The 26,039-nt window shown below is 43.5% G+C and overlaps 1 protein-coding gene across 2 annotated transcripts in view; it reads left to right on the forward strand.

Moving 5' to 3' along the window:
* Positions 1–26,039, forward strand: part of igf2bp1 (insulin-like growth factor 2 mRNA binding protein 1) — a 172,776-nt gene that overhangs the window by 113,790 nt on the left and 32,947 nt on the right. For both annotated transcript variants that reach the window (XM_072561291.1, XM_072561292.1), the window contains 6 exons: positions 4,701–4,749; positions 7,322–7,373; positions 17,328–17,391; positions 21,115–21,381; positions 23,409–23,543; positions 25,063–25,185. In XM_072561291.1, coding sequence (XP_072417392.1) covers positions 4,701–4,749; positions 7,322–7,373; positions 17,328–17,391; positions 21,115–21,381; positions 23,409–23,543; positions 25,063–25,185 — 690 coding nt within the window. The remainder of the gene's footprint in view (positions 1–4,700; positions 4,750–7,321; positions 7,374–17,327; positions 17,392–21,114; positions 21,382–23,408; positions 23,544–25,062; positions 25,186–26,039) is intronic.

Below are 26,039 nucleotides of genomic sequence, written 5' to 3' on the forward strand. Positions count from 1 at the left end.
TCTAGGGTTTCCTGTTAGGGAATACCCGGATTGACTTCCGCGGTATGCAGTCCTCCAGTTGTGGGCCATTGGGATATTGGAGTTTTCTTTATTGATGGCATCCACTGTTAGCCATGATGTAATTTTACCTTCAACAGGGTATTTTCTCTAATGTGGCAACACTGATGTTAGCTCCCCTAACATAAGAAATTGAGTGTGGATATTGTGCATTAAAGACTCCAACTGATGTTAACTATAGAATGCTATTATATAGAAATATTACATTCACAGTCATTTAAATATCTGGGCAAAAGCTAAACTGAGGTTACAAAGGGCAGCAGTAGCTTTCACAGTAGTGTCCAGTAGCATGCCATGCTTCAAGTGTGAGACCTGAAAACAGAGTGCTCAGTCGTTGTTGTTTATAAGATCTTGCTGTGTACAAATGGGCTGCTGTGTTCCCTACATTTCCACAGTAACTACACTTCAAGCAGTATTTCACTGACATAAAGTGGATTGTGAAGGCCCAAGGTCATGACAGATGTTATATAATTGCAAGTCCTTCCTTAGTCAATACCCAGCATCGTTGTCCCACCGACAGCTTGCATCACTAACAGGCAGTTCTGATGCATATGTTCCGATGGGAAGTTGTTTAATTATCCTCAGCAAAAAGAGCAAGCCAAAGTCTTTCTGACATATCACCCGAGAGTGCCATTGTCTAACAAGAACAGTCATGGTTCAGAGTCAATTTTTGTTTGATCATGTACCTGAACATGTTTTACCTTTATTTAACACCTTTAAACATGGTACATCATTGTCTATAAAATCAGGTTCTCCTTGCGAGACATTGGCACTCTCTAATGATATGTCAGAAAGTCTTTGGCTCTAAGACCAATTTAGTACTGGTTGAAGTGGAGTTACTGTGGAGAAGTAGGCAACATTGCAGCCCATTTGTGCATAACAAGGTCTCATAAACACAATGAATTAGCAATCTGGTTTTAGGTGTTGGTTTGGGATAAGCATTGGCCAGATTCCTGGGGAGAACTCCCTGGCCATTAGAAATAGGGTTAATGTTAACACTGCAAGGTTCATGGAGCAGTTGATGCCTGCATTCATGACTCAGTGATCTGGTATGAAAGCATAAGAGACCACAGAGCTCTTGGGTTCAGTGCTCAGTCAGTGCTGATGACTAGATGAGGTTTTTACATAGCTTGTGTTGCCTCCTTTAACTGGATTCAGGAGGAGCTGTATTAGTAAGGGTAAAAAAAATCAATAAATAAAACAATGTGACTCACAGCCTCCTCCACTTAACTAAATACTTGGCGGAAATCCCATTGTATATGGAGGAACTCGATCAGAAAACTTGAGATTGGAATGTCCACATACATCCACACACAACACATTCACACACACGAAAGACAAACACAACACACAGTTACACTTCCACAAACACATGGAAAGACACACAAACACAGATATATAACATACTGACATACTCTCACACATACATACATGCACATGGATACCCCACAAGCGTGCACCCGCACACACTCTCACACAATCACAGACATACACTCGCGGATACACACTCACACACAATCACAGACATACACTCGCGGATACACACACAAACGCAGACATATACTCGCAGATACACACACTCTTACATTCGCACACACGCACGCACAAACACATAAATGCATATCTCACTCATTCTCACACACGTACTCTGATTCTCTCATATGTTTACACACACATACTCCCTCTCTCACACACAGGCACACATACACAGACTCCGACATACACTCACACTCACGCATTCACACAAACACATTCTGCAACAAGGTGACTTTAGCCATTGCCTGAGATTTGAACCTGACTGTATATACATCTTTTCCAATAATTTGGAATAAGAAGACCACACCAGAGTAGGAACAGTTTTAAAACAAAATGATAAAATTCTGGAAAAACTCAGCAGATCTGGCAGCATCTGTGCAGAGAAAGCAGAAAGGTCACTGGATCCCAAAAGTTAACTCTGCTGGATGTAAGTTTGCTTGCAGAGTTGCAAGGTTCATTTTCAGATGTTTCGAAGGCTTTACCAGGGGCTCACTGATGATGTTACCTAGTATGGTGATGAAACGTCTGAAAATGAACCTTCCAGCTCAATGAGCAAACTTATATCCAGAACCTCAACCTGAGCTACAAATCTTCTTGAAACTCACTGTTAACTCCTGCTTTCTCTCCTTAGGTGCTGCCAGACCTCCTGAGTTTTTCCAGCAACTTCTGATTTTGTTTCTGAATTCCGCAATTGTTTGGTTTTTAGGGACAGTATTGTTCTGGATCAGCTGTAGCACACCTTCTCTTGGTTCAGAAGATTGTAGGTTCAAGTCCCACTGTGGAGACTTGAGTATAAAATCTAGGTTAATGCAGTACTGAGGGAGGGCTACACTGTGGGAGATATGGTCTATTTGAGGAAATGTTAAACTGAGGTTCTTCCTGTTCTCTTTGAGATAAAACAAAAGATCCTTTGGTGCTATCTTGAAGAAACCATGGTATTCTCCCTGGTATCCTGTCTGATAAATATCTCTCAATCAACAATTAAGCATTATGATCTGTTCATAATATTGCCAACTGTGGGAGTGCTCAAATCTCTGAAACCATTTCCTACATTACAGCAATGACCACATACTTCAAAAATTCTTTCAAGTACTTTAGGATATCCTGAGGTGGTGAAGGGCACAATTCTGGAACTAGTTATTTCTTTATGTATGTTCCTGTATCCTAGAAAATATTGGTATGTTCTTAACCAGAAACAAAGAAAGACTTGCATTTCCTTACACCGATTACGACCTCCAGACATTCTGAAGCAATTTCCAGCCAATTAAATGATGTTGTAACGTAGTGAGCTGAAGAGTTAAACTAAGCTGCTAGTGCCACCACAGGTTTTATTTTGCCTATTGGTATCAATATGCGGGGCCCAGGGAGTCCTGCTGGCGTCCCCTGAGCCACATGCAGTTCTTTTGTGGCTGAAGTGCGGGTTCTTTGAATGCTTTCTTTTGGCTGATTTGCCCACACACTCCCTGACATGAACGAGAAAGAATGGAATCAGCTAGGACCAAGCAGCCTGTCTTCCTACCATTCTGAACCAGCTAACCAGTAATTCTGACGGATTAACCATTTCTGACAAGGTGAAGGCTGAGCAGTTTTCAACCCTTGTCACAATTCACAACCAGAAGCTTCAACTCTGGATCTCTCAGATTTGTTTTTAACCGGATGGTCTTTCTGCTAAACTCAGCCCAACCCCGTCCCACCTTGAAATGCAATTTGATACATTTTCATATTTGTTATTTTCCCAAATGGACTTGCCACATCAATTGCATGCAGAAGAATTTCCACCTGAAATCAACAATACTACATTGATTCTTTGTAAAAATACTGTGTTTAACAGGGTTTCTTGAGCACTAAATATGAACGTAATGTCCTGTAGATGGGCAGCTATTTTCATAGAATTGTAGAATCCCTACAGTGTGAAAGCTGGCTTTTCAGCCTGTCAAGCCCACACCGACCATTCGAGGAGTATCCCACCTAGATTCCACGCAACCCCCCCACCCCACCTTACCCTATCCCTGTAACCCTGCATTTCCCATGGCTATTCCACTTAACCTATATGTCCCTGGGCACTATGGTCAATTTAGCATGGACAATCCACCTTTCCTGTAGTGAGGCACCTTTGAATGAAATGTGATGAACAGACATGTTTATGTCTATTGCACATTTTGTAATTTCCAATTTTAAAATATGTTCACCTTTGGGCTATATACCTAACTTGGAATGTATCTTGTAAATAGTAAGTCCAATACAATAGTATCAAATGCAACATGCTTTACAGGCACAAGTTGAATTTTCTTGCAAATATTGTAATATTCAAGCTCAAATGTTTTGTACTGCATTTTTACCAATTATACAAATGAAGCGTATTTTTGTAAACAACAAGTAAAGGCACAATGAACATCTGAGGGGCAGGAATTACAATTGGGATTAGATTTTATTGTCCTGCATACTCAAGTTTAGGAATGTGAGGAAAAGTGTACTCGCCATTATCTGGCGCCATATTGATTACAAAATCAGAATTGAAAAAGACAACAAAAAACTTTTTAAAAGAGCCAAAAGGTAAGAAAACGTCCAGATCTTAAAGTCTGAAGTCTTACCCCTTTAAAGGGGTTTGGGATGCTCAGCTACTGATACAGATGCATGGGCCACGACCCAATCTGGAGTCTAGGTCAGCCTGTGAGTGTAGGAGCCCTGTGAGTGTAGGGTTGAATGGCTGGTATGGTATGTACCTTCTTAACATCAGGAATATTGCAATTGTATTGGGATTTCTCAAGAGTGTAACATGTTGTACAGGGAAACATTGAATTTTATTGCACTTTGAAATTACGTTTGAAACATTTTGGATGTGCTGTTGCAAATTTTATGAATAGAGTATATTTTTGGAGAAAGTGGATCAATGGGCCACTGGGCAGTTGAACACACTAAAGTGGACAATTGGAATGTACAGTTCTGTTGGATATTTTGCAATTAATGCAAGTCACTTCTTCATTATCTAAATGGATTTATTAATATTCAGGTGGACAGTGGATATCAGCAGACACATATTTTTGCCGTTGACTTACCAGCATGCAGCGGATGTGTTTATTCATCCATTGAATTTGTTTCATTAACAGGAGTCGCAAGATCCAGATCCGGAATATTCCACCACATATGCAATGGGAGGTAAGAAACCAAATAATGTATTTTCTTATTTTATTAAAAGTCTTCTTCCATTAGCTTCTTTTCTGCCTTTCCATTTCCTCTGCATTGTCCTCATCAAGGACAGGTACAGCACAGGGTTAGATACAGAATAAAACTCCCTCTACTCTTTTAAACTGAAAGTATAGCTCTCTCCATACTGTCCTCAGCAAACATCCAGGACATGGATAGCAATGAGTCAAAGTTAAGCGGCCTTACCACCCTCCTGGTTAAATATTTTTCTTGACGCACGTGGGACTTGAACCCAGGCCTATCAGTTCAGAGGCCAAAGCGCTATCATTGCCACACAAGAATCCATCATCCGAGTTAAATTAAGTTACTGTGGTAGAACCTGGAGATTTTACCTATTCACTGATTAAACGTTTCCTCCCACAGTCCAAAGATGTGCAGGTCAGGTGAATTGGCCATGCTAAATTGCCCGTAGTATTAGGTAAGGGGTAGATGTAGATGTAGGGGTATGGGTGGGTTACGCTTCGGCGGGGCGGTGTGGACTTGGTGGGCCGAAGGGCCTGTTTCCACACTGTAAGTAATCTAATCTAATCTAAACTTGCTGTTAGCCACCAGAGGGTGCCAGGCCCATTTTATGTTCCATCTGCAAAGTCAGGTAAGTATGAAAGACTGTTTTACTTGGAGGTGAATGTATGTTAAGGACTGAATTATAACAGTAAAATGATCTGCAGAAGAGAATTAAAGTGGGCGGCACAGTGGCACGATGGTTAGCATTGCTGCCTCACAGCATCAGAGACCCGGGTTCAATTCTCACCTCAGGCGACTGACTGTGTGGAGTTTGCACATTCTCCCCGTGTCTGCGTGGGTTTCCTCCGGGTGCTCTGGTTTCCTCCCACAGTCCAAAGATGTGCAGGTGAGGTGAATTGGCCATGCTAAATTGTCCGTAGTGTTAGGTAAGGGATAAATGTAGGGGTATGGGTGGGTTGCGCTTCGGTGGGTCGGTGTGGACTTGTTGGGCCGAAGGGCCTGTTTCCACACTGTAAGTAATCTAATCTAATCTAATAATTAATATGATGAAAGAAAACTCTCAGCTAATCCTATGTCTGTGCAACATTGAGCGCTGTTATGTTCTATGTTCTGTTTTAGTTTAAGACTTCCCTTTTATTACTGGGGCTATTTCATTTGTGATCTAGAAGAATATCACTTGGTTTTGCTAACCCAAGCTTCCTTTGCCAATACACAGTGTGCAGATGGGCAATGTTATCTCTCCCTGACAATCTTTTATAACATTGAGCTGTTTGATATAATGGAGGTGTGATGAATTCCTCTTTCTTGTTGTACCTATCTGATGTATGTAGGAGCTGGTAATCTCTGAAATATAACATTCAGAGGACTTGGGTTTTCCAATGGTTGTCAAGTGGCTACACTCAAACATGCCAAGTCCAGAGACTGGGTGAACATAGCACAATTTCATTAAGTAAAAGACCTCTGAAACAAAAACAGGAATTGCTGGAGAAACTCAGCAAGGCTGGCAACATCTGTGGGGAGACACATTTTGAGTCCAGTGACTTTTCATCAGAACTCAACAGTCTCTGGACTTGAAACATTAACTCTGCTTTCTTCCTACAGATGCTGCCAGACCTGCTGAGTTTCCCCAGCAGTTTCTCTCATTGTTATGATAGAAGTAAACGCACACAGTTTCTATTTGCATTGTTGTGGGGAGGGGTGAGAGGGAGTGGGGTTATGCCTTGAGCAAGCCGAAGCTGTCTTTTCCTTTTCTCTCTGGCGGCGTGGCTGCTGTATTTTCTATGTTTGTAGATCTTGCTTCTATTTTCTTGGGACAAAGGATTTAACAACATAAACCCCCGAATTCAGTTCACAGAAGCGAAGTCCTGAGCAATGATTAAATGCTGTGAATTGAGCTGATGGTATTGCCCGTTTACACTGAGAGACCTGAGCCCAATTATGACAAGTATGTTCCCCATAGACTACGTGTTGTTGCACGTACCCTTCCTCTCTTCCCTTAAAACTCGAGAGGCAAGTCATGCAATTGTTACACTCAATGAGCTGCCCTTGGGCTCACCCTCATTGATAACTTTGCAAACAGTGTCCCTTTTATATGGTGCAGACAAAACCACAATCAACTTCTTCCTACCACCCAGTGGGCACAATCCATCCTGGAATTCTTAATGTGCCACCCAGCTTTTCTCTCTTTCTCTTTCCCTCTCTCCTTTCCCCCCGTTTACACATGCACACAGATAGATATGCACGCCCTGAAACATGCTGAACAGTCATAAATGTACAGGCACATAATTACTATGAGGCTTTTTCACCCTTCCAAATGTTGAGCTGCTATAAAACACGCTCATAAACCTGCATGCACACGTACAGACACAGACGCAGAAACACAGACAGATGCCTACTCTAGCTGAAATCATTTCAAAGAGCTAGTATAGGCATGATGGGCTGAATACCATCCTGCTGCTTGGAAATTGTGATGTTTCTAATAAAGTTTTGGGGTGCAGTTGGTTAGCTTTCTCTCACCTTCACTCTACTCTTACTAACTGCTGGTGTGTCTGTTGTGCAGGTATTGGACGGATTGCTAGCCCAACACGGAGCTGTGGAAAACTGCGAGCAAGGTATGCAATCACTTCCTTTAATAGTGAACAAATGAACTCACCATCCACACTCAGCCCTGTTTCAGCTGCTGGTCCTGATCTGAGACTCTGAGTCTGGGTTAGTGCAGAATAACAATAATGAGGTCACTGAAGAGTTGAACACATTTGTGTCCCTTTCTCTCCTGGTAAGATCTCTCAGCTCAGACACACTCTTCATTTCACCCCATTGCAGTTTCTGAGTTAAGTTGCATTTGCTAGAGCGTGACTGAATTAAGCAGGCTTAGAACATAGAACATAGAAAAGTACAGCACGGAACAGGCCCTTTGGCCCACGATGTTGTGCAGAGGTTTAATCCTCAAGTAAAATACAGTAACTTAACCTACGCATCCATGTGCATGTCCAGCAGTTGCTTAAAGGTCCTCAATGACTCTGCTTCCACCAGCACAGCTGGCAACGCATTCCATGCATTCACAACTCTCTGCGTAAAGAATCTACCTCTGACGTCTCCTTTATATCTTCCTCCTAATATCTTCAAACTATGACTCCTTGTACCAGTCACTTCTGCCCTGGGAAAAAGTCTCTGGCTATTGACTCTATCTATTCCTCTCATTATCTTGTATACCTCGATCAGATCTCCTCTCTTCCTTCTTCTCTCCAGAGAGAAAAGTCCGAGCTTAGTCAACCTTTCTTCATAAAGCAAGCCCTCCAGTCCAGGTAGCATGCTGGTAAACCTTCTTTGCACCCTCTCCAAAGCCTCTGTATCTTTCCTATAGTAGGGTGACCAGAACTGGACACAATATTCCAAGTGTGGTCTCACCAGGGACTTGTAGAACTGCAGCAAATCCTCGCGGCTCTTAAACGTGATCCCCCTGTTAATGAAAGCCAAAATACCATATACTTTCTTAACAACCCTATCCACTTTGTGGCAACTCTAAGGGATCTGTGTACTTGCACACCCAGAACCCTCTGTTAAACAAAACATTGCCAAAAATCCTGATTTTAATCCTATATTCAGCGTTCTAGTTCGACCTTCCAAAATGCATCACTTCAGATTTATCCAGGTTGAACTCCATCTGCCATTTCTCAGCCCAGCTCTGCATCCTGTCTATGTCACGCTGCAGCCTGCAGTAGCCCTCGATACTATCAACGGCACCTCCAACCTTTGTGTCATCTGCAAGTTTACTAACTCACCCCTCAACCTCCTCATCCAAGTCATTTATAAAATGTGCAAAGAGCAGAGGCCCAAGAACAGAGCCCTGTGGGCCACCACACACCACAGACCTCCAGGCAGAATACTTTCCATCTACAACCACTCTCTGCCTTCTACCAGCCAGCCAATTCTGGATCCAGATAGCTAAATGTCCCTTTATCCCATACTTCCTGACTTTATGAAAGAGCCTACCATGGGGAACCTTATCAAATGCCTTGCTGAAGTCCATGTACAGCACATCCACTGCTCGACCTTTGTCGACCTGTCTTGACACCTCCTCAAAGAACTCAATAAGATTTGTGAGGCACGACCTGCCCTTCACAAAGCCATGCTGACTGCCTTTAATCACACTATGCTTTGCCAAATAGTCATAAATCCTTTCCCTCAGAATTCTTTCTAAATCTTTGCCGACCACAGATATGAGACTGACTGGTCTGTAATTGCCAGGGATTTCCCTATTACCCTTCTTGAAAAGAGGAACAACATTCGCCTCCTTCCAATCCTCTAGTACGACTCCTGCGGAGAGTGAGGAGGGAAATATCTTTGCCGGCGGCTTAGCAACCTCCTTCCTCACTTCCCGGAGCAGCCGAGGAAAAATCTGGTTTGGCCCTGGGGATTTATCAACCTTAATGTTTTCCAAAATTTCCAGCACGTCAACTTCATCAATGTTGATCTAGTCAAGACTGTATTCCAGCTCCTCAAAGATTTCATTTATAACAAGTTCTCTTTCCTTGGTGAAAACCGAAGCAAAAAACTCATTTAGGGCTTCCCCTATCTGCTCAGACCCCACGCACAAGTTCCTTACGCTATCCCTGATTGGCCCTACCTTCTCCGGTGAGAGCTGTTTGAATTGGCTTCATACGTTTTCAGACAGAGAGGTAACTCAGCAAGGCTTGTGGCCTTTGAGTGCCAAACACTGCCCCTTCTTTGAAAAAAGTGAGTCCAGTCTGTACGGACACACAAATCTGTATGTAGTGTGTTCATATGAGACTGCATCTATCTTTATTTCTGAATATGGTTTTGTGTCTGTATCTTTCCCATGTGTGTATGAGAGTGGGTGTGTCAGTGGCTGCATGAGTGAGTGTTCATGTGGTGTAGCTGTGAGTGAGAGTGTGTGTGTGTGTACAAGTGTGGCTGTGAGTGAGAGTGCGTGTGTACGAGTGTAGCTGTGAGTGAGAGGGTATTTGAGTGCGGGTGTGAGTGTGTGTGAGTACGAGTGCGGCTGTGAGTGAGAGTGTGTGTGTACTTGTGCGACTGAGTGAGAGTGTGTGTGTACGAGTGCGACTGTGAGTGAGAGTGTGTGTGTACTTGTGCAACTGTGAGTGAGTGTGTGTGTGTACGGTTGTGGCTGTGAGTGAGAGTGTGTGTACGAGTGAGAGTGTGTGTGTACTTGTGCGACTGTGAATGAGAGTGTGTGTGTACGAATGCAACTGAGTGAGAGTGTGTGTGTACAAGTGCGACTGTGAGTGAGAGTGTGTGTGTATGGGTGTGGCTGTGAGTGAGAGTGTGTGTGTACAAGTGTGACTGTGAGTGAGAGTGTGTGTGTACTTGTGCGACTGTGAGTGAGAGTGTGTGTGTACGGGTGTGGCTGTGAGTGAGAGTGTGTGTGTGTACGAGTGTAGCTGTGAGTGAGAGGGTATTTGTATGAGTGCGAGTGTGAGTGTGTGTGAGTACGAGTGCGGCTGTGAGTGAGAGTGTGTGTGTACGAGTGCAACTGAGTGAGAGTGTGTGCGTACGAGTGCGACTGTGAGTGAGAGTGTGTGTGTACTTGTGCAACTGTGAGTGAGTGTGTGTATGAGTGTGGCTGTGAGTGAGAGTGTCTGTGTGTACGAGTGCGACTGTAAGTGATGGTTTTACTGTGAGTGAGTATGACTGTATATGAGATGATGACTGCTGAACGAATGTGTGCGTGCTTTAATGTGTGTGGATGTGGCTGTGTGTATGAGTGTAGGTGTGTGTTTGAATGAATGTGAGTGGCTATGAATTTCAGATTAATTTGGGTGGGGACGTATGTATGATCAGAATCAACTGTTAGGAACAGCCAAATGTGGAGCAAGAGTAGGCCACTTGGCCCCTTGATACTGTTCCTCCATTCAGTCAGATCATGGCTAATTCTGATTACTGCACACTTCAACCTACATTTGACAATCTTTCACTCTCTTGCTTATCGAGAACCCATCCACCTCTAATCCAACCCATCCATTAAAATATTTAAAGGCTCTGCTACTTCTATCTTTGGACAAAGAGATTTCCAAAGATGCTGAATGCTCAGAGAGAATAACTTCTCCTTTTCTCTGTCTTGAATTGGGTTATTTCTAAACTGTGTGGTCTGTGGTTCTAGATCCTCCCACAATGGGACACATCCTTTCTTTCTGTAGGCTGTCTCAGCTGCTCAGAATCTTTATATGTTTGGGTCAGGGAATATTTTACCCTTCTAAACTCCTTGGACTTTTACACAAAAGGAAGAGAGACAGGAAACTACAGGCCAGTTACCTTAAGAGACATGGAGAAAAAAATTAAAAGCTATTATTAAAAGTGTTAAAGCACGGCACTTAACTATATTCAAGGTAATTAGGCACAGTCGTGTTTTTTGAAAGGGAAGTAATGTTGGGTAATGGAGTCGCAATTGCTATTTTCCAATCAATTGGAAAGATCCCTGACTCTAAGAAATTTAAAACCCAATGCCCAAATTGTCAGCCCCTCTGTTATGTACAAATATTTGGACAAGACACCAGGGACACAGAGTGCTTATAGACAGCTCATTCTGTCAGTACCTTTTGGCCGTGGGAGATGCGGCTGAACAGAAAAATAAACTGATGTAAATATGATCTGTTAGTGAGCACCACATATAAGTTGGACAAAATCCACCAAATTTCCATCCTCAATCACTTTGGTCTGCCTGATACAATGACGATTATTTAGTTCAAATCCTTCCTTCTGACTTGACGCTTAAAACTTTCGCGCGATTTTCATATTTTCCAAAATCAGGCAGAGAATATTTTGCTTCTTCCCCAGAGTTGAGATATCCAAATAGTGAACCTCACAAACATCGTCCTATTTACCCGTCCCATTGTGGTGAAGTTATTATTGGCATGAAGGAGGCCATTCAGCCCATTGATTATTATAGAGACAAAAAAAAACTGCAGACGCTGGAATCCAAGGTAGACAAAGAGGAGTGAGTTCTTCCTGCTTATCTAAATTAAAGTATTATGGATTACAGTTTGTGATTTAAAATCCTCTCCCCACTCTGCCTCGTTTCTCTGTATCTGAGCATGTCTATCTTGATTCCAGATTTAGCACTCCATCTCCAGCAGCTAAATTGTTTCTCCTTCCTCTGGTCTCTCACTTCTGGCTGAGTGGGAGTTCTTCAGTAGTTAGACTCATGCTACCTGTGTGAGCCAAGATGATGACTGGGGAGGATGGGGCGTGATCTTTGACTAACTCACCAGGGGAGAAGGTCGTGGAACTGGGTAAAATGCTGGTTTACACACACCACCCAATATTCAATTATTAATGGCTTCCAATGGAGAGTAAAAGTCGGATAGTCAATAAAACCAGAGTTTAACCCGATCCCGGCAGTCTCTTGACAAGCAGATAAGGGTTAGAATTGTCCCTCGGGTGGGGTCTTCAAACATGGGTCTATCGCGGTTTAGAATGATCAAATATTTGACCAAGGTCTAAGCACTTGAAATTCACAGCTAATCTTGGAGGAACTGTTGGGCGAAGTTCACAGCACAGAATTAGATAAGGTAATTGTTTTTTAAGTCTGTCCAAGAGAAAGGCTGCAGTAGTGAGTATAGTGTATTCTTTCTTGATTATATGTTTTTGGAGATAACAATCTTGATTAAATTTAAAATATAAGCCATAGCTACTAATTTAACCTGGAGCAGTGTTTGTAGAGGAATAAGGCGGTGTTATTTTCTGGGTCTGTAGATTGTGAAGGAGCAAGAATGGCCTTTGTAGTGATATGTACTTCTTGTCAGGTGTGGGAGTTTAAAGAGAGTTTAAGGGTTACTGTGGATTATATCTGCCATAAATGCTGTTGGATGCGAATCTTATCAGTTGGAGACACGGATAGAAGCGATGAGGAATTTGCAACAGCAGTAGTATGTGATGGATGGCAGTTATAGGAAGGGGGGAAAGTCTCAGATACAGACACATAGACGGGTTAACTCCAGGAAGGGTGAGAGAGGTAGGCAGCTAGTGCAGGAGTCTTTTGTGGATATACTCAATTCAAACAGGTATGCTGTTTTGGAAAATGTATGGGGTGATGGATTCTCAGGGGAATGTAGCACAAACAGCCAAGTTTCTGGTATTGAGACTGGCTGTAATGCAACAAGGGGTATTCCAAGAGATCAATTGTGTTAGGGGATTCTGTAGTCAGAGGTACAGACAGACGTTTCTGTGGCCAGCAGAGGAAAAGCAGAATGGTGTGTTGTTTCCCTGGTGCCAGGATCAAGGATGTCCCAGAGAGGGTGCAGAATGTTCTCAAGGGGGAAAGGGGCCAGCAGGAGGTCATTGTCCACATTGGAACAACGACATTGGAAGGGAAGAGGTTGAGACTCTGAAGGGAGAATACAGAGAGTTAGGCAGAAATTTAAAAAGGAGGTCCTCAAGAGTAGTAATATCTGGATTACTCCCAGTGCTACGAGCTAGTGAGGGCAGGAATAGGAGGATAGAGCAGATGAATGCATGGCTGAGGAGCTGGTGTATGGGAGAAGGATGCACATTTTTGGATCATTGGAATCTCTTTTGGGGTAGAAGTGACCTGTACAAGAAGGACAGATTGCACCTAAATTGGAAGGGGACTAATATACTGGCAGGGAGATTTGCTAGAACTGCTTGGGAGGTTTTAAACTAGTAAGGTGGGGGGTGGGAGGGGGAGGAGGGAGGAGGGTGTGGGACCTAGGGAGATAATGAGGAAAGAGATCGATCTGAGACTGGTACAGCTGAGAACAGAAGTGGGTCAAACAGTCAGGGCAGGCAAGGACAAGGTAGGACTAATAAATTAAACTGCATTTATTTCAATGCAAGGGGCCTACCAGGGAAGGCAGATGAACTCCAGGCATGGTTAGGAACATGGGACTGGGATATCATGGCAATTACGGAAACATGGCTCAGGGATGGGCAGGACTAGCAGATTAATGTTCCAGGATACAAATGCTACAGGAAGGATAGAAAGGGAGGCAAGAGAGGAGGGGGAGTGGCATTTTTGATAAGGGATAGCATTACAGCTGCGCTGAGGGAGGATATTCCCAGAAATACATCCAGGGAAGTTATTTGGGTGGAACTGAGAAATAAGAAAGGGATGATCACCTTATTGGGATTGTATTGTAGACCCCCTAATAGTCAGAGGGAAATTGAGAAACAAACTTGGAAGGAGATTTCAGCTATCTGTAAGAATAATAGGGTAGTTATGGTAGGGGATTTTAACTTTCCAAACATCGACTGGGACTGCCATAGTGTTAAAGGTTTAGATGGAGAGGAATTTCTTAAGTATGCACAAGACAATTTTCTGATTCAGTATGTGGATGTACCTACTAGAGAAGGTGCAAAACTTGACCTACTCTTGGGAAATAAGGCAGGGCAGGTGACTCGGGTGTCAGTGGGGGAGCACTTTGGGGCCAGCGACCATAATTCTATTCGTTTTAAAATAGTGATGGAAAAGGATAAACCAGATCTAGAAGTTGAAGTCCTAAATTGGAGAAAGGCCAATTTTGACTGTATTAGGCAAGAACTTTCAAAAGCTGATTGGAGGCAGATGTTCGCAGGTAAAGGGATGGCTAGAAAATGGGAAGCCTTCAGAAATGAGATAACAAGAATCAAGAGAAAGTATATTCCTGTCAGGGTGAAAGGTAGGTATAGGGAATGCTGGATGACTAAAGAAATTGAGGGTTTGGTTAAGAAAAAGAAGGAAGCATATGTCAGGTATAGACAGGACAGATCGAGTGAATCCTTAGAAGAGTATAAAGAAAGTAGGAGTATACTTAAGAGGGAAATCAGGAGGGCAAAACGGGGACATGAGATAGCTTTGGCAAATAGAATTAAGGACAGTCCAAAGGGTGCTTACAAATATATTAAGGACAAAAGGGTAACTAGGGAGAGAATAGGGCCGCTCAAAGATCAGCAAGGTGGCCTTTGTGTGGAGCCACAGAAAATGGGGGAGATACTAAATGAATATTTTGCATCAGTATTTACTGTGGAAAAGGATATGGAAGATATAGACTCTAGGGAAATAGATGGTGACATCTTGCAAAATGTCCAGATTACAGAGGAGGAAGTGCTGGATGTCTTGAAACGGTTAAAAGTGGATAAGTCACCAGAACCTGATCAGGTGTACCCAAGAACTCTGTGGGAAGCTAGAGAAGTGATTGCTGGGCCTCTTGCTGAGATATTTGTATCATCGATAGTCACAGGTGAGGTGCCGGAAGATGGAGGTTGGCAAATGTGGTGCCACTGTTTAAGAAGAGTGGTAAAGATAAGCCAGGGAACTATAGACCGGTGAGCCTGACCTCGGTGGTGGGCAAGTTGTTGGAGGGAATCCTGAGGGACAGGATGTACATGCATTTGGAAAGGCAAGGACTGATTCGGAATACTCAACAAGGCTTTGTGCATGGGAAATCATGTCTCACAAACTTGATTGAGTTTTTTGATGAAGTAACAAAGAAGATTGATGAGGGCAGAGTAGTAGATGTGATCTATATGGACTTCAGTAAGGCGTTCGACAAGGTTTCCCATGGGAGACTGATTAGCAAGTTAGATCTCATGGAATACAGGGAGAACTAGCCATTTGGATACAGAGCTGGCTCAAAGGTAGAAGACAGAGGGTGGTGGTGGAGGGTTGTTTTTCAGACTGGAGGCCTGTGACCAGTGGAGTGCCACAAGGATCGGTGCTGGGTCCTCTACTTTTTGTCATTTACATAAATGATTTGGATGCGAGCATAAGAGGTACAGTTAATAAGTTTGCAGATGACACCAAAGTTGGAGGTGTAGTGGACAGCGAAGAGGGTTACCTCAGATTACAACAGGATCTGGACTAGATGGGCCAATGGGCTGAGAAGTGGCAGATGGAGTTTAATTCAGATAAATGCGAGGTGCTGCATTTTGGGCAAGCAAATCTTAGCAGGACTTATACACTTAATGGTAAGGTCCAAGGGTGTGTTGCTGAACAAAGAGATCTTGGAGTGCAGGTTCATATCTCCTTGAAAGTGGAGTTGCAGGTAGATAGGATAGTGAAGAAGGCGTTTAGTATGCTTTCCTTTATTGGTCGAAGTATTGAGTACAGGAGTTGGGAGGTCATGTTACGGCTGTACAGGACATTGGTTAGGCCACTTTTGGAATATTGCGTGCAGTTCTGGTCTCCTTCCTATTGGAAAGATGTTGTGAAACTTGAAAGGGTTCAGAAAAGATTTACAAGAATGTTGCCAGGGTTGGAGGATCTGAGCTACAGGGAGAGGCTGAACAGGCTGTGTCTGTTTCCCCTGGAGCGTCGGAGGCTGAGGGGTGACCTTATGGAGGTTTACAAAATTATGAGGGGCATGGATAGGATAAATAGACAAAGTCTTTTCCCTGGGGTCGGGGAGTCCAGAACTAGAGGACATAGGTTTAGGATGAGAGGGGAAAGATATAAAAGAGACCTAAGGGGCAACGTTTTCATGCAGAGGGTGGTACGTGTATGGGATGAGCTGCCAGAGGATGTGGTGGAAGCTGGTACAATTGCAACATTTAAGAGGCATTTGGATGGGTATATGAATAGGAAGGGTTTGGAGGGATATGGGCCGGGTGCTGGGAGGTGGGACTAGATTGGGTTGGGATATCTGGTCGGCATGGACGGGTTGGACCGACGGGTCTGTTTCCATGCTGTACATCTATGACTCTATGACTTACTCAGCTGCAGGGACAGTAATCAGAAGCAGGAAGTTTTCTGTTGTTTTGGCAATCTGCAGTGTGTGAGAGCTACATCCCAGCTTTACCCCCACAGAGGGCAGTATCTGCCCCCAGTCCTGATGGCATGAAAACACAACATGACTTGGTTTCGCTGTGTTGTATTAATCACGGTCAGGCTGGAAAAAGCAGCTGGTTGAGTTCAGCTGCTGAGATACTTGACTGCAACCCAGGAATGAGTATCCAAGTCAAGTAACCAATTTTCTGGCTTTGACCCAGACTGACTATAGCTCATTGAACCTGGAGCCAGATCCTAACCACAAGCCACTGAACCCAGTAATACTGCAGCTGGGACTGGCAAACATCCAGAAATTCTGACATTGAGTTGAATGAAGAGAAGGGAAAATTCCTACCTTTGATAAGAAATCTGAACTGATTTAAATGATTGCATAGTGCGACCTGAATTTGAGTTATCAGGAAGAGGAGGGGAATCGGTTTAACATTTTGATAAGATGCACGCTGATCCAACACATCTACATGCAGCCAATAAAGTACTTTCTTGAAGTGTCATTACTAAGGTAAGAAACACGGCAAGCAGGTCAAGCACAGAAAGCTCCCACAAACAACTATACGATAAATGGCCACGTAATATAATTTTGTGATATGAAATCGGGGTGAATATTGGCCAGGTTGCCAGGGAGAACACTCTGCCCTTCATTGAATTGTACTTAATGGCAGAGCAGACCATGTCAATTAAATGTCTTGCCTGAAAGCTGGTGCAGGGGTTTGTGCTGTGGAGGGAGCTCTGTGTTGTATCAAGACAGACCTCTTGAGGTAATGGAAGAGTCTTGACTAACATTTACCTTACTCTTTATCTCTAGTTAATACAGAAACTGAGTCAGCAGTGGTGAATGTTACATATGGAACAAAGGACCAAGCCAGACAGTAAGTACCGTAGAATGGTACAGCACAGAAGGAGACCATTCAACCCATCCCACCTGTGCTGGCTTTCTGAAAAAGTTATTCGATCAGTCTCACTCCTCTGCTCTTCCCCCATAGCCTTCCAATTTCTTTCCCCTTTTGAGTAATTAACCATCTTTCTTTGGAAAGTTATGACTGAATCTGCTTCCACCAATCCTTCAGGAAGTGAATTTTCAAATCCAACAACTCCTTCTGACTATATGAATTGGTCCCTTATGCCTGGCTCTGCCAATCACAGAACCACAGGATTGTGCTTAAGGAGGCCTTTTGCTCCATCTTTACGAACATTATTATTAATATCAACAAAATCGTAGATGATCTGATTGTTGTTATCCTCATTACAACCTAAGAATTTTGCTAATTACCTTATTTTAAATTGTAATTGAATGGAATTTGAGTTAAATTTTCTGCTTATCAACTGTCCAACAGGAACAGTTTCTGGAAACAGTTCTAATTAAATTTATTCCATCAAAATTTCACGATCAAATCTCCCCTTTACTTTTTTCACATGGAAGAGACAAACCTAGCTTCTGGTAGCTGGAGTCCAACTTCCCCAGTATGATTCTAGTAAATCTGCTCTGTATCCTTTCTATGGACCTGACATCCTGAAACCCAACATCTTGGGACGGGATTATGAGGGTCTTACACTTGGACCTCACCATTGTCTAGTTTTACAAATCCATAACCCATGGAGCTTAAACCAAGTCGAAGTTAATCCAACCACAGCCAGATGAAATGATAATGAACAAGATCTATTTTGTGCTGTAGTCAGCAACCCCTCTGCTTTCAGATGATCATTCAGAGAAATGGCTCTGGACTCATTACTGCATAGAATTGCCATCTTTTAGAGTCAACTGGTTTGATGGTCAACCATGGGGTGATAGGGCATTTCATCACCTGACCTGTCCTACCCGACACCCCACCTTCACTCTCCTCCTACTGGTCATTTGACATGCTCATTCTCTCAGTATTCTTTCTCTCTCAGCTAATTGGAAAGCAGTCAAAGGCATGTCATTACATGCTTGAGTTGTCAGTAATTACCAGTGGTGTTCTCCCTACCTCCAGAGCTCACTCCATATCCGACATTTTTGTGACTCAGAGTTCATTGAAATGCTTTTTGAAATTTTTAAAAAAATGCTGATGATTTTACTCCTGGGCTTGTTCCCAGCAGCATTTAGGAGATTAATCCATAATCCCTGGGCAATCCTTGAGGATTAACAAATGCTATCCTGAAGGTTAATTACAGAGTCGAAGTCATTGGCACAGAAGACTGAGTGCTGTAAAAGTCTGTTGAGTATATTGGCTACTTATTTTTTGGAAAAGTGATACATTGATTTGTTGTCAGGGAGATGATAAGGGTGTGATTATCAGAATTATTTTGAGTATAGTCTGTTCTGATATAACACGATAGTTCTCTTCCCGTGTGATCCTGTGTTATAAGAAAATTGCATAATAGCAGCACCATTTAAACCAATGGAACCGTAATGACGTTATAGCCAATACAGGTAAGAAAAGTTCGCATTCTACAAATAACGGTGTAAAAGTTTCAATCATGTTATTGTCAATTCGTGTTGTAGAAATGCACGTTATAGCAGAGTCAACTGTACCTACAAAACTCTGCCAACAGTCTCTCAAAAATGGGAGTTTACCTCTGGACATTGCTGCATTTAGACTGTTGCCATGAATTGGTGAACAGTTAGAGCAGGTTAATCTTAAGGTCTATTTTAATGACAAGATTGATATTCATGCAATTCTACTCAACCTCTCTGGCCCAGAAAGGGAATGGCTGAACAGTGGAGTCTCAATCTGACTGGTAGTAGATCATTACTAGACATTTTGTTTAGTCACTTTTCCCTTTTTATACCCTCTTTGTTAGTTAAATCTTTCTTTCCATCGCCATATCAAATTTTATTGTAATTCATCCTTGCTGTCACTCATCTTTGTTGTTGTCTATCTCTAAATTTGGACTGTTCAAGTCTAGGCATCACTCATTGAGCTTGCTGTTGTCTGCTCAGTCCTTGGTCAGTGTGCAGGAGGGGGCTAATCAAGTAAACAGGTCTGGCAATCAGATGCCTCATTCCAGCCATCTAGGCATTAATTATGGACTTAATCATTTGTCTTCATAAACAGGAAGGGCTCTTGAGGTGTAGAGGCAGTGTCTTTACCTCTGACCCAGGAGGCCCAGGCTCAATTCCTGCCTGCTCCAGAGGTATGTAATAACATCGCTGAAACAGGTTGAAATTTAAACTATCCATAACCAAAGCATCCTGGTAAGCTGTGTCTCCGTGGACTGCCCCACCTGGTGGTGGAAATTTTTAGTGGTGAGTTGACCTTCAGAGAGTTTCTGGGAGATACATTAAAGCATTCAAGTAATACACTTGGTAAAGCCTCCATCACTTCCTCCAGGTCCATTGCAATTAACTTTGAACAAAGAAAAGTGTTTTTCTCAAAGCCAGGTGCACAAGACCCTAGACAGCACCCACTTTTTGATTGGCTGGATATTACGTCATTTAGGTTATCTGGTCGGCATGGACAAGTTGCACCGAAAAGTCTGTTTCCGTGCTGTACAGCTCCCTGACTCTGTAAAACCTCTTCTGTTTTGTCCTGCTTTGTCAACTGTCAAATGACCAACATTCTGAGCTTAAGGAAACACTTTGAAGGCTTTCTAAAGCTTTTCTTTAAGCACAGCACCATTGACATTAATGACTGTGAGGAGCTCGCTACCAGTTGCTCAGAATGGGGCAGGCACAGTGGCTCAGTGGTTAGCACTGCTGCCTCCCAGTGCTGGGAAGCCGGGTTCGAATCCACCCTCAGGCAACTATCTGTGTGGAGTTTGCACGTTATCCCTGTGTCTGTGTGAGTTTCCTCCGGGTGCTCTGGTATCCTCCCATCGTCCAAAAATGTGTGGGTTGGTGAATTGGCCATGCTATATAGCGCATTGATGTGTAGATTAGGTGGACTAGCCATGGGAAATGCAGGGTTACAGAGATGGGATAGGGACAGGTTGGTGTAGGTACGATGTGCTGAATGGCTTGCTTCCAGACAGTAGGATTTCTATAACTTGTCCATGTGTGTTGAGATGCAACTGCACAGGCAGGCAGAGAAAGAAAGGGAGGGAAATCCTTCTCTCTGGAACGAACTACCCTCCTGGCATATCTTGATCCATGTGCCCAAAGATCAGCGAGCTGAGAATTGGCTTGTTCAGTCAAATGATGAAGCTCAGTGGAAACTCATGATCCTGAGTAGCTGTCAATGCCCCTGAGTCAAGGGGCAGCCAATGAAAGACAGAACAAATTGTCTTTCTAGGAAAGAGATGGCTGAGGGGTAACTTAATAAAGGTCTTAAAAATCTGAAGGGTAAATGCAGAGGAGATGTTTGCACTTGTGAGAAAGACCAACCCAAGCAGTTATACAATAGCCATTACTAAATCTAGGAGGGAATCTGGGGGGATTCCAGAGACTGATTGTTATGCAGAAATCAGTACCGTAGTGAGTGGTTGAAAAAAAACAGCCTCAGGCGATTTAGGGGGAAACAAGGAAATCACCTCAGGGAGAAAGCAATGGAACGACTTGCAGATTGTGCATGATGTTGTGGTAGGATCCTCATATTGGGTGGTGCTGAATGTGTTATGATCTCTACATAAATTGGGGCAAAAATAAAAATGCAATTTTTGTTTCCTTCCCTCAGAGCAATAACCAAGCTGAATGGCTACCAGCTGGAGAACTACAGCCTGACAGTCACCTACATCCCAGATGAACAGGCAGGACAGCAGGGTCAGGAGACAGGTCGCAGGGGCTACAGCAGCAGAGGCCCCACTCCGCAGGGCTCAGCCACACCCACAAAGCAGCAGTTTGACATTCCCCTGCGCATCCTGGTGCCCACCCAGTTCGTGGGAGCTATTATTGGAAAAGAAGGAGCTACCATTCGGAATATCACCAAGCAAACACAATCCAAGTAAGTTTCCGGCTCTTAGAATGAAATAAAGTCCTGCCGACGCTGGAAACCTGAAATAAAAGAGTAGAACATGCTGGAGAAACTCTGCAGCATTTGTGGAAGGAGAAACAGAATTAATATTTCGCATCCAATTTGACTCTTCATCAGGTTACGATGTCCAGTTAAGAATGTAAAGTGATTAATATTTACACAGCGTAGTCGTTGTTGTTTTTGTAGAACGCAATAGAAGCTCTATCCTCAAACATCAAGGCATCTCAATGCTTTTACATGGAACAATCCCAAACAGTGGGTTAACAATTCAGACCCGAGTCTATCCCCTGCACTGAGCCCAGGCAGCATTACAGGTGAACTTTGTTCCTTGCGTAGAATGAAAAGCAACCCCCATGCTTTGTAACAATATCTACTGAATTCCTAATAATTTGCCCAGAAAAGGGGGAGGAAGTTTTTTATCTGACTTACAAGAAATTTGTTTATCCTCTGGATGAGGAGGTGCTCCCTAGGAGTCAGTTTCTCTTAGTGCAGTGCACAATGTTGCAGCCTCAGGGCTAACAATCTCACGGAGAGGTCATCAAAGAGGCATTATATTCACTAGGTAAGTTCTGGTTCTGACTTATTCCCAGGATCAATGTCTTGCCTGATAAAGAAAGTTTAATAAGGTTGGGCCTCTCTCCATTGGAGTTTTGAAGAGTGACGGTGATCTTGTTGAAACATAGAAGATCTTGAGGGGACTTGAGGGGTAGATACCTGGAGGATGTTTCCTCTTGTGGGGGGGTGACTAAAACTAAGGAGCATGGCTTAAGAATAAAAGGTGTCCTTTTAAAGATAGAAATAAGGAGTATGGAATTCTTATCCCCAGAAAGTAGTGGAGGCTGGGTATTGAAATGTAATCAAGGTTTTACATTTCCTAGATTCTTGATAGACAAGGGATTCAAAAGTGATGGTGAGCAGACAGGAAAGACCAGCTGAGCTGATCAGGCACGATCTTATTGAATGATGGATTAGGCTTATAGGATCAGATGACCTACTCTTGTTCCCATGTCCTATGTTCCCACTTGCATTGGATGGAAAGTCAACTTAAGGAGAAGGTATATTTCACCTCTTGGCTGACAATGGGTGAATTTCAGATGGGAAAGGCACATGATTCCTCTAGGAATTTTAGCACCACAACAGGCCGTGTGGTACCTGTGATTGGCTGTTCTGATTGCAGGATTAGCTGTTACTGATTGGCAATGAGATGGATGGTGTTATCTAATGGACATGAGTAAATGGTCACTTGTGGAACTGCATCCGATGTCAAATTGGTGACCACAGGTCAGTTGTAATTTCAGCCAATCCATCATTATGGATTTCTCTGAGTTAGTGGTTGAACTGAGAAACTCACTTTCTCCAGGTGACATGGCATTGTGTAATATCTGATATTCACTGTGGTTTCTCTGACTCGGTCTGAACCATCTCGGCTTACACTTTGTGGTTTATAGCATCTGAGAGAGGTGGAGTGATTGATGGGGAGTGATGATCACTTAGCTGGGAAACAATGTCACAGGAGCTTCATAGTCAGGTTTTTGTTTTTGTTGGTGCTGGTATTAAGGGATAGCGAGCAACAGATAGAGAGCAGAGTTGAGATACAGACCAGCCATGAACAAATGTTGAAGTCCCGAGGAGCTTTATGTCCTACTCCTATCAGTCTCTGTGTTACTAATGAGCAATGATCTATTTTGGAATGTTATAAACTATTGTTGCTGATCAAAGTGGTAATCTCATTTCCAATGGCCGTATGGAGTGAAGATTGGGTGTTGAGAATTCAAAATAGAGAGGCCCAGTTTGGATGGAGTTGGAGACAAAAAGAAAGTAGGAGAAAAGAATGAGACAGAAAGGAAGGGAAGAGAGAGTTGGAAACAGTGACAAGACTGTGTGAGGGGAAGGTAAGAGGCAGAGGGGTGACAGATTAATAAGTGACTGAGAGGAAGAACAGGATTTGCAGGAGAGAAAGAGAGAAAAGTGATAACACATCGTCTATCTCTCTTCAGGATTGATGTCCATCGGAAAGAGAATGCGGGAGCAGCAGAGAAGCCAATCAGCATTCACTCGACGGCAGAGGGTTGCTCGGCAGCATGTAAAATGATCCTGGAGATTATGCACCAGGAAGCACAGGCAACCAAAACGTAGGTAACTTGGCAACGGCCATGGCAACTAGTAGGAACAAGCAATGAGTCCCTCACTGTAACATTCTGATATACCTCACACCCCTCACTGTGACACTCTGATATACCCCACACCCCTCACTGTGACACTCTGATATACTCCACACCCCTCACTGTAACATTCTGATATACCCCACACCCCTCACTGTGACACTCTGATATACCCCACACCCCTCACTGTGACACTTTGATAGACCCCACACCCCTCAATGTGACACTCTGATATACCCCACACCCCTCACTGTGACACTCTGATATACCTCACACCCCTAACTGTGACACTCTGATATACTCCACACCCCTCACTGTGACACTCTGATATACCTCACACCCCTCACTGTGACACTCTGATATACCCCACACCCCTTACTGTGACACTCTGATATACTCCATGCCCCTCACTATAACACACTGAAATTACCCTGTACCCCTCACTGTCACATACTGATATACCCCACACCCCTCACTACAACACACTGATTTACCCTGTACCCCTCACTGTCACACACTGATATACCCCTCACTGTAACACACTGATGTACCCTGTACCCCTCACACTATCACACACTGATATACCCCACACCCCTCACTATAACACACTGATTTGCCCTGTACACATCAGTGTCACACACTAATATACCCCACACCTCTCACTGTAAAACACTGATGTACCCTGTACCCCTCACACTGTCACACACTGATATACCCCACACCCCTCACTGTAACACACTGATGTACCCTGTATCCCTCACACTGTCACACACTGATATACCCCACACCCCTCACTATAACACACTGATATACCCCGTACCCCTCATTGTCACACATTGATATACCCCAAACCCCTCACTGTAACACTCTGATGCACCCCACACCCCTCATTGTAACATACTGATATACTCCATACCCCTCAATATAACACTCTGATAGACCCCACATCCTTCACTGTAACACTCTGATATACCCCATACCTTTCAGTGTAACACTCTGATATACGCCACACCCCTTACTGTAACACACTGATAATCCCCATACCCTTCACTATAACACTCTGATACACCCCACACCCCTCACTATAACACTCTGATAGACCCCACACTCTTCACTGTAACACTCTGATACACCCTACACCGTAACACACTGATATACCCCACACCCCTCACTATAACACACTGATTTACCCTGTACCCCTCACACTGTCACACACTGATCGACCACACACCCCTCACTGTAACACTGTGATATACCCCACACCCCTCACTGTAACACTCTGATAGACCCCACACCCTTCACTGTAACACACTGATATACCCCATACTCCTCACTGTAACACTGTGATACACCCCACACCCCTCACTGTAACACACTGATGTGCCCCACACCCCTCACTATAACACACTGATGTACCCCACTTTCTTGTAGTGCATATTTTCTGGCTGCATTTTCCTGTGTTAGTCTAATGCCAACCTGGTTTCCACAGAGCTGAAGAGGTTCCACTGAAGATACTGGCACACAATAACTTCGTCGGCAGGCTGATTGGGAAGGAAGGCCGGAATCTGAAGAAAGTGGAACAGGATACCGAAACAAAAATCACGATCTCTCCGTAAGACAAAATGAGATGTCTCCACTTAGAAACTTGAATTGAGATTTTTGATGATGATGAGCTGACATGAACAAAGATCTGGGGCAATCAGTCAAAATATTGTTGACTGGGGAGGCGGTCTTGTGGGGCTGAATGACCTTAGGCGTACTCCACCATTTCATATATTCTGTAATAAATGTAGCAACAGAAATCCTGGAGCCAGGAGAAGATTCAACTGTTGCTATCCACAACTTGGGAAATGGAAGGAGGCAATCCCCTCTTGTTAAAATTATCCTACTGTCAAAGAACCATTAGATATAGGAGCAGAATTCGGCCTTTCCACCCATTGATTCTGCTCCACCGTTCAATCATGTTTGATATGTTTCTCAACACCATTCTCCTACCTTCTCCCTGTAACCTCTGATGAGCCTACTCATGAAGAAACTATCTATCTCTACCTTAAGTACAGTCAATAATTTGGCCTTCACAGCCCTCTTGCAGCAATGAGTTCTACGATTCCCTACCCTCTGGCTGATGATTTTCTCCTCATCTCAGTTCTTAAGGGCCATCCCTTCACTCTGAGCCTATTCCCTTGGGTCCTAGTCTCTCCTAATGGTGGAAACATCTTCTCTCCACCCACTCTATCCAGCCATGTCTGTATTCTGTAAGTTTCAGTGAGTTTCCCCCATGTCCTTCTAAAATCTGTCGAGTACAGACCAGAATCCTCAACCACTCCTCTTAGGTTGAGCCCTTCATCCCTGGGGTTATTCTTCTAAACCGTCTCTGGACCCTTTCCAAAGTCAGCATCCTTTCCTAAACATGGGGCCCAAAACTGCTCATAATATTCCAGATGTGGTCTGACCAGAGCCTAAGAC

This window comes from Chiloscyllium punctatum, chromosome 42 (assembly GCF_047496795.1).
Source record: "Chiloscyllium punctatum isolate Juve2018m chromosome 42, sChiPun1.3, whole genome shotgun sequence".
Classification (NCBI taxonomy): Eukaryota; Metazoa; Chordata; class Chondrichthyes; order Orectolobiformes; family Hemiscylliidae; genus Chiloscyllium; species Chiloscyllium punctatum.